The following is a 17,333-nucleotide window of genomic DNA, read 5'->3' as shown; positions in this document are numbered from 1 at the left end:
TGACCACCTCATTTACTCGTAAATTATATGTATATTAGCCATATGAAAAAATATTTTAAGCAAAAATTGCGTGTTATTTATTTATACAAAAATGAAACACGTATTACTTATGTATTGTATTATACATATATCCTCTTTGTTACCATGCAACTGTTGCTCAAAATAGTTTTGGATACAGTTAGTAATTTATGATTAATTGATGTGGTTACTTTAGGTTAACCACCCGTTATGTCTCATTTAAGTAATCTGTATGAGACATCAAATCACAGTTCCCGGCGTAAAACCATAGCAGAGGTATTCTTTATGTGGGTTTTTGTTTTTGTCTAACTATTGTTACGTACTTTTACGTATATTTCTGTTTCTATTTTTTTAAGATGAACGCGTAAATTCTTTTTTATTTGAATGACACTTTAATATTATCTTGTATCTTTAATCCTAAGGACTATTCAGATGAAACTTTGTTTCATGCTCTGTTCTTGCGTTGTAGGCGTCGACATCACTGATTCTTGCACATATCCCCAAAGAAAATAATCAGGGAAAGTGTAGATCTGACGATCGCATTGGCCATGTTAGATTACTTCTACGTCTCATCCATTTATCCCGAAAAATTTGTTCACAAAACGAAGTACGAAATTATCTCCCGAAAAATGATGAGCTAACAACACATTGAAATCGTTTGCAGTTCAATCGCTCATAAATTACAGCTTCCACATTGAAACCGTGTTTCTGTCTTTAGTAATCATCCCAAGCTCTAGGGTACATTAGTGGCTTAATTCTCGCGTAATCGACTTTGCTTGCGTGTATTTAAACGGAAAACACAGAAAATCTGCCCAAATGAGAGCAGAGCGCAAACACGGACAGTTTTAAGAAATTACTCACGCGGGAAGCGACATTTCTTCAGCCGACGTTAAAAGCCATTAGCCGGAGCGGCGTTGCGAGTTGGTTAAATCCAGCGGAAGGCAAACGTTTGTTAAGTCGTAAACTTAATTCGATTACACTGATGGCTCCGTGGAGTCGGTTGCAAAAGCTGCGGAGGGCAACGGGCGCAGAATTGTTCGAGCATCACGGACGTAATCGGAATTTAATATTGTTCTTGCCGAATTCCGCATTCGGCAACGGGAAGATTGACGACCGACGAAATTAGATTATCAGTTTCGCTGAATAGTAGAGCGAGAAACGATGGCCGCCAAGAAGAGATAAAATTATTTCGTTTCAAGAACAGACGGTAAAAGTAGGATTTAATTCATCAACTTTTACCGTACATAATTTTGTTCGCGTTTAGAATACACACCCCTCGCCCATAAAACGCTGAACATTTGGTTTGTTTGAGAATAATGGAATTTGAAACAGAAATGCAATTAGTTTAAGTAATTTCACTAATTTATTGTATTTTCAGGTTAGATTATGATCTTGAACATATCTCAAACTTTCAGAATTACTTTTAAAAAATTGCAAAATAATAGCAACTACAAGAAGAGCAACGAAAACTCCAAAATATAAAGTTAGTACAATCTATAATCAACTATTTTAACCAATAGGATGTACATTTTTAATATATTTTCAAATGGAAGAAATATTGGGAATATTTTTTACTAATATGTTAGAGTGAGAACGTACAAGTTTTACTAAAATCACAGTATTTACTTCTGTTTCCACTACGACGAGAAAATTTCAGTATTACTTCCTGAACCATTTAGTGATATTGGCGTTAGAAATATTCAAAATGTTGCTTCAATTTCTGACCTTGTATGATCTTGAAGGTCATTGTGTCTATACGAATGAATTCGTCTTGACACACGCTTTCATACGATATAACAAAATATTACAGCATTCCACTTAAAAAAATGTAAGGTCACTTTTATTTCTGCAAAATGGATCAAACACAAAAAAATACATACGCCGTTACGTTGCTTGAAAAAAACAGTACTACTTTTTCCACTTTCATTTTTTTCTAATATTCAGTAGAGTAAAGGACACTATTACTGACACTTTAAGATATGACACTGACATTATTGCACAATTTTTGTATTAACTGACCAAAAACATAAGTTTTTATTTCTATTTATTATTATTTGATATGTCTACATGAAGGAAAAATTTGTTGTAACTTTATGAGCCTACACTTTTGTTTGTAAATTCATTAGCTTCAAAAATATATCTCGAAAGCTATTACATACCGACACCTGTACAACGTGTTCGATCGAATTACTGACATCCCAGTTATTACTACCACCTAACTAAGTACTGACACCTCATATACCTAAATACTGTCACTTTTTTAGATTAGGTTGCACGTGACTGCAGACCGTCTTAATATTTACCGTATATAATAGCGTAAGGCTTTATTTTCGTAAACAATTACTGACAGGACGGTAATTAAAAAATTATTGAAACGCTTGTACCAATCACTGTAACCCAAATATTAAACTAAAAAATTTAACGAATCGTTAAATTATGATTGATATTATTTTCTATTATCTTTATATTACTTAAAACATGACATTTTATTATGTTACTAGGTCACATATTACAATTATAGTCTTTTCTTTAGTACCTTATTTTCCCTTTCGCAAATAAAGAAGTCGTTGTTTTTAGTCTTTCAATCAACAAAATATTTACAAAAATTAATGGAAAAATGAAATTAAGTTCTGCTCTTTCTACCGTATGAATTACAGTTTTAATTGCATGCAGAATTTTGGTTATGTATAACTCCACAATGTTTATTCATTATGGTTAATAAAGTAACTGTAAATTGTAATGATAACGACATCTGTTATGATCTAGAATCTAGCGAAACCAATGTTTTGGATAGGCTTTTCATATATGTGACTTATAGTATTATTTAGTACTCCGTCTCACTCACTCGTTTAGTAGAAATGAACAGACGAAGATGGCGTTTACCAGAGAGTAATACACAATTAATAACCATGTGTAACGTTCTATTCTATAGCATGATATATGTAAACAGAGCCGTTCCTGGACTAGTAAGAATAATAATCATAAATTTTCTGATAATTATGAAAATTTTGGACTAACAGAATTTGATCAAATTAATATTGTATACGTAATCTTTTGCAACACTACTTATATGCAGAAGGAATTATGTATCTTTATGGACAGCCCAAAATAGCATATAGCATTTAGCCATATTTATTGGATTAAATTCGTGTAAGTAATTAATGGTCGCTATTTATCAACCATAACATCATTTTATTACAAACATTAGGCGTTAGTTTCGTACTTATAAGTGAAATAAAATATTCATTTTAAATAAAACCCTCAATTTTTGTAAGGATTTTTGTTTCATTTTATGAAAATAAACATTAAAAAATATTTTTTATTTTCATAAAATGAAACAATGATCCTTCAAAAATGAATATATATAAACATTGCATATCAAATTTTTAATTGTATAATATTAAATTAATAAGGGCGGCGATATTGTTTCTGCACCCGGGCGGTAAACATCCCAGGAACGGCCCTGTATGTAAACTTATAGTATTATTAAAGTATAGTTTATAAAATACAGACTGTGCATGATTAACCTGAACAGTTATTCTAAATTACAGTAATTCGGTAGGTGGCAGTGAATGGGTCTGTTACCCTATTTGCAAGAAAAACGCTGGCTAGTAATAGCGTGGACACTCTGTAATGAAGAGATTCTACTACATTGACTTCACAACCAGATATCGTCTTTTAATTCGTTGTAATTTACAAGCGAAAAACTATCCGCGATACTGTTAATTTAGATAGCTTTCCGGGAATTTGATGATCCAATTCGTTGAGAGGTTAAAGCGAAAAACTATCGAAACACTATTAATTTGGGTAGCTCTCCAGGATTTGATGATCCAGAATCTCGGTCCAATATTCGAGAAGTGTAAGCCACCGGCCTACGGAGTGGAACCGTGTGTAGGCTAATTCGATTACGTAGCCGGATCGTCTAGAACGGTATTATGGGGCAAGACCGGGTACGGGGTACGGAGTACGGAGCGCCGGAATCTCGTTAGGACGCTCATCTCCCTATGGGGAATTGTTATCGGGCTACCCATCGGCTGGCTGTTCCGAAATTTCGCGCTACAGAATGAACAACAAACGCAATTACGCCGGCCATAGAAAAATACCATCGTTCGGACCAGGGCAACACACATTGTTCCGGATATAAGGCTGTGCAATACACAGTGTATTCAAAAAGTTCCCGGGCTGTTATTACATGATAGCTTCTGGTGGCTAAATCTATTGACTATAGATCTTCTTTTGTTTATCAGCTTCGTTTAACCTTAAAAGATTTAGTCGTTTGTCTGCAGAGCACATTTAAAATTTGTCAGTTTTGTTTTGTTGTAATAATTTTTGTGATGGAGCAAAGAGCTGCGATACTTGATGAATCAAACGGAAAGTGACAACAACGTTAAAGGGTATTTCAGTCGAAGACTTTTCCAGATGTTTCCGGCGACTGTATGAACGTCAAAACTGTATCAACAGAGGAGGAAACTATGTAGAACATTAAACAATAAAATGATGTCTACCTATAAATCTTGTTGGTAGCAAACATAATTCCGGGAACTTTTTGAATACACTGTGTACGTTCTCTCCCCGAAGACTGAGAGCGTGTAACTTGAAATAGGTCCGTTTTCGCAGCCATGTTAACGTATGAGAGGGAAGAACGAATAGTGAGTTATGTATTAAAGTGGTTCGTGCCAAATTCGAAAGACTAGATGATTAAATAAAATTCATACAGATTGTTTATTAGAATGAAATGCACACGCAAAAAAGTACGAGACTCGGTCGCCAATCGTGTAATTGGATCGCGACTTGGATACAAAGACTCTATGGAAACTACGGAGTACAAGTTTCAAAAAACTCTAAGTTACAAGACTCAGCTTATTTCGCCTCGACATCAAATTCCAGCTTGTTGTTGATGTAACGCGTAAGAGATTTGGTATTACATTGGTCCGTCCAACAAAAGGAGCCAGTAAAAATTACCAAAATATTCTCGTGATGTGCCCGGTTATTGGCCGGCAATTGTCTTTGTCCTTATCCCACTTAAATGGTCATCACTTTCTCATAGTCAAGGATCGAAATAAACAAGTATCTTTACGTTTTTAAAAAAATTCTCGAAACTCGACGGAATATTTTCCATGTATAAATTGCATCATATTTATTAGTTTATGATAGCATGAGTATTGCCTGTTGAGTTTAAACATTACGTAGACGACACTCATTTGAGATCTTCAATAATTTCGTATTTTTCATCAAGTCCAGATTTACTTGACATTTATTATTTTTTTATAGTAACTAAGACATATTGTAGGTATCCTACAGTGGGTTTTGCTTTGAAATTTGACTCCCTGTTAAACCGCTTATACGGATTAAACCACTTACCGATACAAGTTCCATCGGGGGTAGCCTCGTAACCCGGTAGACAGGTGATCGACAAGCTGTCCAGTATCGGCTGATCTTTCAGCTCCATTGGCTCGGCGCATCGATAAGATCCTGGCGTGTTGATACAACCGTAGCGACACATTTCCGTTTGTAGATCAGGCTGGACACACTCGTCCACATCTGCAAAAGATATTATAATTCCAATTATTTTTTTATAAAAAAATCCATTTATAAATGTATGTTTGTTTTATAATAGATATTGTATTCTTATTAATAACATTTGAGACTATACATAAGGGGCGATTCTATAACCTTTAACACCTTGCGTGACTAATAAAAGTTAAAAAATCGTTAAAAATCTCTATTTTTCTACAAAAATTAATTGGATTGTTCAGTCGAAAGTAAAAGTAATTATGGGAAGTAAATAATAACACCGTTTAACACGATTCTTGATCTGCAATATCCATTGGGAAATCCTTATAGAGTTTCTCGTTCAGATCACGAATCTGGAAATAGAATTTCTCCATCTCCCTCACTTTTTGAAAAACATGAGCTTTCAGAAAAACACCCGATTTTTAGCAAAAAATAACGTATTACGTGAAAACTAAAATCGTTACGAAGTTCAATTTAATCTTGAAAGATAGAGGAAAGATTCCTGAATATAGCAGTGTATATAGTTATCAAATTGTGCAATTTTTAATAGTTGTAAATTGCCGTGAAAGTTTAAAAAAAAGAGCCGATGTGCGTACTTTCTATGCACTATTTTTGCAAACAAAATCACACAATTTTGTAACTACATATCTATATATATAGATCGCTATACTCAGGAAACTGTCCTATAGCTATCAAAGTTAAATGGAACTTTGCAGCGTCTTTAGTTTTTACGTACAGAGTCCTCTCGATTATCGTCCCTAACTCGAGTCCGCGAGGGGACGATAATCGTGGACTACGCGAAACACTTCTAACCATCCATTTTCTAAACAATTTGTATCTCTGTTTCCTTACTTTGTGATTTACACTGGTTGGCTTCAGAATCCTCCAGTGATAAATTGGACATTTGTTTACTCGAACAATTTTTCAAAGTACATTTTCATGTCGCAAGTATTGATGCCAGAACAATTGAATATAATAAATAGATGAATATATTCATTCATATAATAATAGAACCAATCGGAAAGATAAATAGCTACTGGGACAGCGACACATTTCACTGACATACTTGTTTGAATTCTTAATGACGCCACATTCATGACAACCCTTGTGAATAAGGACGCGAAGGGAAGTAATGGATGCGGTTGCAAGCTCGTAGATATGTGTGTTACACACGTTCGCGATTCCTGAGGCGAGTTTAATTAACTCTTTAGCCTGAAACTGATCTTTTCAATGTTTAGTAAAAGGGAGATGGGTTTGTCACCCATTTAATGATAGTGCAGATAAAAAGAAAAATACATTCAACCATTTTCGTACTTGGTCATACTTTAATATGTGATGGAATTTAATTATATTATTAAAAGTTAACACCTATTTCTTGTGTTTTCTCTCTGAACATTTTTAACATTGGACTTGAAACAAATTCTCCTTTCAACGTGTGCAGAGCTGACATGCAGAACCATTTTAGACGTTGTCATAAAAATTTTCAATTCCGACGATTCCTAAAATTTCGCCAATTTTTAACATTATCCTTTCACATTAAAGATTGAAATATCCAGATTATTAGAATAGAGACTTAGAGAATAGTCAAAAAAATATTCTAACACCAATATAATTTTGACTTTTAACCATTATATTTTGAATAAATATGCAACGACCAATAAAAATGTATTACACCACATTGCACTACAGAATATAGATGCCAACATTTAAAAACAAACTATTAACTTTTTACTTACGGTTGTTTAAATATTGTAAGAGAAATCGACAAAATGTGAATTTTTATGTCACAAAAATATTCGGACACTTGATAAGTTTAGTATCATGAAACTAAAATAACACTTCTATTTACAAAGGTTTAATGTTTTGTTGCACTCTTATGTTGAATAACGTGTTTTAAACATTTTCGTAAACATATTACGAATTATTATCTGTGAATAATCGGTGCTAATTTCTTATCGTGTTACAAATCGATTATTTAATTCATCTTGCTGCTGATTTTGCTTTTACGAACTCTACGCTCCAGCTCAACCGACAAGTTCTCGATGGGATTTAAGTCGGAATATTGTGGAGGTGGCTGAAGAACTTCTGCACTATTGTAGAGCATGTATTGCACAATCCGGGCTTTACGCTTGAGATCGCTATTCCGGTTAAATTTAAATCCCTTTGTAATCCTCATATTCGCGGTATTCTTATAACAATTGTTTTGCAAAATATTCAAATATTTATTTTTACCTACAATACTGTCTGTAAATACGAGTTCACCCAGACCGAAGCTAGAGATAATACATCCCCACGCCATCACCGCCGCTGTGCTTTATTGTTGCTTTTAAGTGTTTCGCATTAAGTTCTTGCTCTCGTTTTCGCCATACGGCCACCCTTCCATCACTTCCACGGATGTTAAAGGCAGAGCTACACACGTGCAACGCGCATTGTAGAACACTTTTGAAAGGGTCGAATTTAATGGTGCAATGAACTATTTAACTATTAATGGTGCAATAACTATTTAATAACATAAAGCTATGTAACCCCTTAATAAATTCGATCTGAACATTTTTCGTAAATTTTCTGCATGTACCCTGTGATTTCTAGTTCTTTACTGAGGTTAGAAAATAGCTACGGGACAGTTAGTTGAGGGTTCTTAAACTTTCTCTAACAATAATACGTCTATCGCGAACGCTCAGATTTTTCGGACGGCCTTTTCGTGACGTAGAATCAATCCTATCTTCGTTTGTACCTTTTAACAATGTTCCACACGGTACTTTTGGCTGTTAGTATATGCAGATGATTAGCCACTTTCTCCAGTCGTAATTTAATTTCTAATTTTATACTTTGTAAACAAACAAGGAATATTTATTTTTTAATTAATATTCTGTTGAAGTAAATACAGCTGTAAGATTGCAATATTCCAACCCCACAGGGCTATTCAATTTCGAATAGAAGGTAATATTCAATTTCAAATAGAAAATATACTATAATGTACGTTAAACTGTAAAATTTCGACACTCTCCTTACTAAGTCAAGAGATATGTAAATGTATGCAAAGTGTTTCACCTAACTTGTCACCTGAAGTTCTTCAGTGTCATTAAAGGGTGTACAAAGAAAATTTTTCTAGTCTAATTTTGCGGTACCACTTCGTAGTAATATTCTGCTTAATCTTGGACTTTTTAGAATGCTACACTATGTAGTTTGTCAACATTGTACGACCTTTACTGTCAGACTACCACTAAATACAGCATTCCATATAAAAAAAACTATTGTCACTTTAACCCCCCACCCGCTTCACCCGCCACAAAACTATGAAACGTTTGTAAAAAATATTTTGGTGAAATTTTCAATGCAGCAGGAACATATCAGGCGATAAAGTTAGATGAAACACCCTGCATACTTATTTGTATTATTGGAAGTGGAGGTTGATGCGATCGAGTTACTGCCGCCGCACCGTTCGCACGGACATTCAAGCGATTCAATATTCTGCGCGTTCCATTTGGAATGGATTATTGAAATTCCCAGGTGATTCGACGGTGAACAAAAGAAAAACTGGGAAGGGGAAGGGGGCAGAAAGAAAGAACGAGGAAAGAATTCTATTACCTTGACAAGTCTTCCAGTCGTCCTCCAGGATAAAACCGTCAGGACAGAGACAAAATACCCGGCCCATCGTGGAGAGACAGGTGTGAGAGCATCCGGCGTTGTTGACGCTGCACGGGCCTGCGTCCTGACACGAGTGGTTGTCTGGTGACAGGACCGTGTCCAGTAGACCGTCGCAGGAACATTCGTAGCCCCCTATGGTATTCCGACACGTATCCTGACAAGGTCCGTGTCCGTTGTTCAACAGACACTCGTTGATGTCTGAATAACGAGCATAAATTTAAACGAATATTGTACGTAAAATCTCTTCCGTATTTCTGTTCAACCCTTAATCGAACATATGACAATCTTATGCGCGAACCGCTATGTGGCGCCTGAGAGACTATTTTTGGTAAATATTTACAATAAGGGAACCACCTCCGACTTCGATGATTTTTCAATATGTTGTCAAGGTCGTCACCCTGAGTAGTATTGTGAAGGTTTTAATTTTGGTCGCCGTTTCTAAACAAGTTATTATCGAAACAAAGTTTAGAGAGATAATTATTTAGAAGTTTGGTCTTCTCACCGAATTCAAGTCACCTGTTTAAGTAGAAAGTCGTCTATTGTTTCGGGCAAGATTATCAAAGAAGTTACTTGTTTTCTTGAAATGTCTTTAACGAACCCCGATCAGTATAATGTTAGAGTTGGTTAGACACAGTTCAAGAAAAAAAGTCATTCAGAGTTGGTTAGAGACAGTTCCAGAAAAAGGTATCATAGTTCTCTTAATGACTTTTTGATAAACATTTCCTAACTGAAATTTTTTGAAGGTCACTCAGTAGGTTGACCTTGACAACATATCCCAAATAGCATAGAAACATCTTAATTAATAACCGTTTTGGTTTGCTCGTTTCTTATAATTCAGTCAATTTTCATTATTTTAACTTATCAGGAATGGTGAATAATTAGAATGCAAACAAGTATGTGTGTAAACGGCTGATATCAAAAAGTGTTATGGATTCTTTGTGAAAAATCCCAAAGAAAACCTGGAAAAATAAGACTCTAGACTAGATTACTCCCTTAAGAAATGACAAGACGATACAAATTTTTACAAAATTTGTTCAATATGTTGTAACAAGTTAGACGTATTCCTATTGCTATGCAAATGTAAGTAAATTATGGGTGGTTCCATACGAAAAATATCTGGTGATTCATATGTATATTGCACAGTCCATCAGACATCACGTGTCCAGTTAAGGGTTAAACTTACTTTTCGCTGGCTTATTAACCGAGTGGAAAGATGCATGCTGTGGTCCATAAGTCACCGGACTATCGATTATTTGGAATGTAACTTATAATACGATAAGGTTCTGTTTGGTGATCTTCTAAATCAGGCCTGGCCAACATGTCGTTAGTGTAATGTGCGAAGCTACGAGTGGCGTGCGGACGGCAGAGAGGCAAGAAACTGCGCGCGCATGCTCTGACTGTCAGAGTATGCGCACTAATTGCTTCTTGTTCTGACGTCATGCGCAGCAATCCAAGACAGATGCGCGGTAAGTATGGAGAGGGTACAGTCCCCTACGACCGAAGTGAGAAGGCCGATAGGGGAAGGGAACACATTGGCTAGCAAACCGCCTGTTGGCCACCCCTGTTCTAAATAGTGGATTTTTATGAAAATTCAGATTTAAACTAATTTTGGAAGATAGTATTGAGAATTTCGGTAGGCCACAAACGTAATAGAAACCTTGTTCAAGTTTTTGTAACTATTAATTTATTGTCTTTTGTAATGTGGAATTTAGTACAAGTCCGTAAATTTTTAGTAAGTTAGTTTTCTGTTTAATGGATACAATCAGTTCAATTACGTATTAATTACAATAATTTACATGATGAAACGAATACTGAAACGTGTAATATTCGTATAATAATTGTATTAATATCATGTTCGTAATATAATATAATGTATATTACTAACATAAATTCATAGGTTTTATAAAGAAGATTATAAAGGTTAAAGCAAGATTGAGTTCAAGAAATTCCTAGGTATCCTACTATACGTACCATTAGTCTCAGTAGTCATTTCTAAATAAAGTGAAAATATACGATTGACTACATAGACATTCTAGCTTGAATTTTCTTTGTGCTATAAACAATTGAAAACTCTTCATTTAATTTCATAATATCAATTCATTTTCATTATGCATTTATTAACATAAGTGTCTGGTGACTTATGGTAAAGATTGTAAGTGGGTTTAAATACGAAGGCAGACTGAAAATAATTTACCTGACCAGGTATCTCAAGATCGCAAAACAGCATGTCTTAGATCGAACATAAATATCAAATTATCTGTGGGAATCCAATTTGTAACATTTTCAACTAGAATAATCTCTTAAAAAGGTGGTTTTATATTCCGTATACTCAGTTTGTTTCAGAAATCTCGAAATATAAATTAAAACACCAATTTTTCATGTAATATTGATGGTTTCTTTTATGAATTCATTCGACTATGTACATAGTTTCCTTTTGAAAACATTTTTGAAGGCTATTAATGCGTACTATATTGATTAACAGAGAAATTCAAAATAGAAAAAAAGTAAAAAGATTTAATTACTCGAAGTACGAAATCATCATTTAAAAACATCTATAAAGAATGTGAATACTTGTTTCCGTAATTAATTACGAGAATGCCATAATTTACTGAGAATATGCAACTCTTACTTACAAACTTGTTAGAACTTATCCTTTTTCAGTTTGCCTTCATAATTTTTTATCGAAACAATAGAAGTTGCACGTATTTCACACTGTGTTTACTTGTATAAGACTACTTGAACTAAATCTTAATTTACTAATAGTTCTTGAGTACCGTACTGTTTTTAATTATTTGCATAAGGCGTCTTTTACCTTTATTCTAGTCGCTTAGTTGTGCCTTATTCTTCACAAGATATGAAATGCTAATTTCAAGTTGCCCTGGCTATCTTGTGAGATAATTATTTGTAATAAAACTAGTTTTTCTATTATAAGTCAAATTAGATATGATGAACCAACTTCTTTTCTTTTACGAAAACATTAAAGACTATTGTACCGTTTGGAAAGTTCATTGTACTCTCATTGACGCTTGGGTCAATAATTTTTACATAAAATACATACATTGATATGTCTGATGTAATTTTACTAAAGGTAGTTATTGTATTTTTTACAAAATAAAATATTGTACATTGTAATAAGATAGTACACGTGTATACTACGAGAATTTTTGTGTATCTTTAAACTTTTAAAATATTCAAAACCCACGTGTAGAAAGAGAAATTTCTTCCATTTCTATGAAAACGTGCAGCTATGCGTGTGTGTATGTACATATATAAAATATTAGTAATAAATAAAAATGATCTAATGAATTCCATATCCATTTTCCCTGCCACATAAATTTACTGAAATAATCATAAACAGTACTTTACTCACACCCACATCGCTTTCATTCAATTGCAATTATAATTACAGTAGACCCCCATATAATACGGACGTTCGTATAATACGTATTCGTGTAACACAACGGAAAAATTTAGACAATACTCGTGTGTAGGCAAATTTACATTTTACCATTCTAATTGAAACTGTCACCTGAAATATTTGTAAATTCTATGTAATCAATAATTTCCAACAAACTTTACATAAACATTATTTATAAATATGTCTTTTCATATGCATGCATAATTCATATCATGAATAACCTATGCAACTCGTATAACACCTATTCATATAACACGAAACGTATCCCATGTATAACAGGGGAGTCTACTGTACAACTACTTCCAACACAAAAAAGAAACAATGAAAAATAAAATAAGAATAACAACGTAAGGAAAATCATGTAATATCACCACTTTTAAAATATAATTATCTAAATCGAGATTATTGTTACTACCAATAAAGGTGCAGCTGGTGGCTGACGCGAACGGCTGAAATTCTGATAATAATAATGAAACGCAACGACGAGTCTAACTGCGTTCGCGTTAACACTTGTTGCTTTTTGTGAGGGAACAATGAGACCCCGCGGCCAGGGTCATGTACCTACATATGTATATTTCGGTGCAGATCACTCACCCCTGCAAGAGAACCTGTCCTCGTTTAGTTTCAATCCCTTCGGACACTCACAACGAAAGAATCCCGGTGTGTTCACGCACTTATGCTCGCAACCTCCCTCGTTATCCTTGCATTCGTTCACATCTACATTTCAATGGGTACATGTAATTCATAGAATTTAGCCAACTTCCTCCAACGCATCGTTCCCGTCACCTTTTCACCGGATAAACGGTTCGTATAATGATACAGGACAAGTACGGAGTTCTGGTTCGGTTGGCAGAAAGTATTCGATCAAACAGAATTCACCTGACCGTTGCATATATTTCCTGTCTTATTTCATAAAAGAGACGTTCAATTGAATCACAATTTGAGATGCGTAAAATTTTCATCCAAGACCACTGAAGATCGCTAAAAATTAAAATGGTTTTGATTTTTATACGCGTAGCGAGTACGTGTACAACAAAATTAGTTTAATTACAAATTTTCTTCTATTTTATTATTACGATTTATTATTATTTAATTACTATTAATAATAAGATTGATAATAAATTTAATTATTATTATTATCATTATCCAATATTTATACTCAAAATGTGCGTTCCTTGCCCCTCTTCATTATTATGCAATCAATGTGCACCACGTGCAACATAAGTTTCTTTTCTCTCGACCAAAATAATATTCATATATGTAATGCATCGACTGTAAAAAGTATACAAGTATTTATTTTGATAAATTGTTAATTAATTCACGCGAATGCTTCTTACAATCCAGTGTATACAGACTTTCACGAAATTAGGATCATAGATTCGAACAAACCAACAAAAAGATAGAAATGAAAGGTTAAGAACTGCCGCAATTATTGCTCTGAATTCCGTTCAAAATTTACGAACGAACTTTGATATCAAAATTTGATAACGTTGCTTAACTTTGACGGGACAGGTACGGCAACAAACGTACTAGATGCAGATACAAGGCAGATAGATGATTTTTCGTACGAAGTTGGGTGATGTTTTAATACCGTCCGGAAGAACTTGTCGATCGCAGAACACGGAAACTGTCAATATTTCAACGAGTATCCTGTCGATATTTCATCTCGAGAAATTTCTTTTCTCCCGGCCCGACAGGCTACCTTCTACGGAAAAATGGTGTTGGTCATGCGTTTTACTATTCGCACTGTTAAACAAAAAAAAAAGTGTGCAGAGAAGAAATTTCGGATCCATGAAGAGGGAAAGTATTATTAGATTATAAAAGATAGTAATCTTTTCTGATACGGCGATATTGAAAAGAGTTATTTGTCCTTGCCATAACGAGACTACAGTATCAAGAATGATCAATATAAAAATGTTATGTTAAATTATGTTCAAATTTCAAAACCAATAAATAAAAACTAACTAATTAATAAAAATGGTTTATGAAATAACATATGAATATTGAAATGAATGGAATTTTTCAATATATTTATTTGGAAAAATAGCATGCAGAATATACCACTTTATTAGCTGTTGTCAACTATCTGTATATTATAATTTGTAAATATGGTGTTTTATGTAAAATTTTAATAATGTAGTTCTATAGAATACGGTAAAAGAAATAAAAACAATCCAATATTAATATGTGAGGAAGAAGTCTAGCAGTATTTTAAAAATCTCATTTTCCGCGAAGCACACAAAAAGCTCTCTGATATACATATAAGGGAAAATGTAATTTGAGAATTATCCTTTCGAATCATAATTTTCAAGATTTGGAAGTGATTTGTATCCTTTCAAGTCGAAAAATATAATAGAAGAATATAAGAAATTTGTTTAAAAATCTTGAAACAACGTTTCAAATGTCTATGGTTACCTATTAAGTCTCTCACACTAGTTTCGATATTTTGATGTAAAAAGTCGGTTGAAGATCATGTTACCACACATTATTGATTTTTATCAACTTTAACTATTGCATTATACGAAAAAGGTATGTAACTGTTCACATTAATTATTTACATAGCTCAAATTAATTTTTATTGTTCAAACATTTTTTTTATCTGTGTACATATACTGTTTACTACTGCCCAGTTGAACACATGGAACGTAATTTCTAGATATTAAAAGTATTATTTTTTTCAAAACAGGTTTATGACTTGAGGGCACACTAGCCAATGGTGTATTTTTAAATAAGCAGCCATAAGTTACTATGGCATCCACTTTCAAATTACACTGGTCAATCGTGGAAAAAAGACATTCTCATTTGTTTAATAATAGTTAATACAGTTAGAGGAAATAACGATTCCCAAATCTTGAGAAAATTGAAATTCAGATATTTCTTCGCGAAATCAATGAGAATTAGGAATATTGACCTTACAAGTAACTGCCAACAAATCATAGCTATACAGACATTAATTAATAACCTCGATGATTATTAATAACGTCCAATTTTAATGAAGTAGACACAGCTAATTGAGTCTGGTATGAAGCAGGCAAAGCAATGAAAAATGTATGAATGTAGCGTACCAACACATTTGTTATCTTCCAGTCGGAAGCCTTTGTAACAGGAACACACGGGTTTGGCATCGACTTCCTTGCAGATCTGGTCACAAGAAGCATCGATGCAGACACCTTCAGGAACCTGCTTGATCTTGCACTTCGGCAGCTGCCCTATCCATTCACGCTTCCTGCAGAGCAACCTATTTGTTCTGGTCACCATATAATATCCTGGAGCGCACTCGTAGTCAGCTTCCAAATACTCGTGACCTGGTATCGACGACCTTAAACAAACCAGTCCAATCGCGGAAACAATGAGACTTACGAAAATAATAGAAGAGAGTGGCTAGGTTTGGGTCGGTAAGTATATTTTCACCCTTGTTACGCATACCTTATTCGTATATTAATTGTTCGTTGTTGCAGTAGTAGGAGTATTCATAACCTAAGCGAAAAGTTTGATACAGTGCGAATTTAGTCTTGTGGAAGTATAAGTGCATTTTCATGGTATGTTTAATAGAAATTGCTAGTCGAAATAAATTACTGTTATAAATTCATATAAGGCTTCTCGTACTGGTAAAAATTGTAATGGATGACCTCATGTCTCAGCAACAATTATATATTACAAATTATAACCTAAAACACGTGCTTCGAGTAACAGAGGTACATTACTATGAACATTCGGATACGGGAGGTATGGGTCAGAAGTGTGCAGGAGATTTGGGTTGATCCAAACATCCCCATTTTGTTTTTAATAAAATGATTCCGCTATTGTTTTTTACATTAGAAATTTAATTAACAATTTTCAATATCTTCATATATGTTATGTTATTTAATCACAGCCTTTACTTTATGTTTATTATGTTATTCCTTCAGAGACATTACTTCATTTATTCATTTCATTCACACTATTATTATCTTGTTTAGTGTATGTGTGTATGATATTCTTTTACACACCGACATCTGTCATTATTTTTTAACTCTTTTTCAAATTTCTATGAAACAATATTTGTGCACCCGTATAAAGAGATATTTTTACATAATATCTAAACTTTTCCGAATTTTCAAGCAATTATTTTTGCGAGAATTCTCAAACTAAATAGTAATTCGGTGGTCATAAAGTTCCCCTTCCCCATTGGTATTGCGAGAGTTAAACTTTCGTTATTCTACGTTCCATGAAAATATGCGAAATTTAAATTTACTTTGAGACTTTGTCCCAGTAAATATTTATCTGTCATTACTGTGCTCCGTCCCTCACTTCCATCCACCCTTTTACATTTTATTGCGTCACGTGGTAATTCCTGCACATCGGGGGCATTGAAAAGTTCAAGCTGCCCGATCCGAAAGTTCGCCTGGATGTCATACAATTCCGCTACAAAGTTGTCCTAGTAATTCAGTTTTCCAATGAAAAGAGGTAATTTCAACCGGCAATAGAGCGACACGTTCTTCGATTGAAGAACAAACGAAGGGGGCAGCGTTGAAAGGGAGTCTTTGGCGAATGTCTGGAGCAAGCGTTGAACAGGAACGAAGAAAAGGAACAGCAATTATAGGCGTTTCAACGACTCTCTTAGAAGCGAACGAGCGTTGCCTCGGCTAAGGAGTTGGTAACGAATCGAAAATGTGGGCTATAAAAGGTAACTGAAGTTTTGCAACATCAACGAGACTAAACTTCTTTTAAGAACAATATAAGATCTGGTACCAAA

General features: G+C 34.1%; 1 protein-coding gene across 1 annotated transcript in view; it reads right to left on the bottom strand.

Moving 5' to 3' along the window:
* Positions 1-17,333, bottom strand: part of LOC107193749 — a 124,560-nt gene that overhangs the window by 53,913 nt on the left and 53,314 nt on the right. The window contains exons 6-9 of the mRNA XM_015583253.1: positions 15,664-15,917; positions 13,193-13,315; positions 9,121-9,378; positions 5,380-5,559 (exon numbers count right to left, since the gene is read on the bottom strand). Of these exons, the coding sequence (XP_015438739.1) occupies positions 5,380-5,559; positions 9,121-9,378; positions 13,193-13,315; positions 15,664-15,917 (815 nt within the window). The remainder of the gene's footprint in view (positions 1-5,379; positions 5,560-9,120; positions 9,379-13,192; positions 13,316-15,663; positions 15,918-17,333) is intronic.

The sequence above is a fragment of the Dufourea novaeangliae genome, unplaced genomic scaffold, assembly GCF_001272555.1.
Source record: "Dufourea novaeangliae isolate 0120121106 unplaced genomic scaffold, ASM127255v1 scaffold24, whole genome shotgun sequence".
In the NCBI taxonomy this organism is placed as follows: Eukaryota; Metazoa; Arthropoda; class Insecta; order Hymenoptera; family Halictidae; genus Dufourea; species Dufourea novaeangliae.
This window is presented reverse-complemented; position numbering and strand designations above follow the sequence as displayed.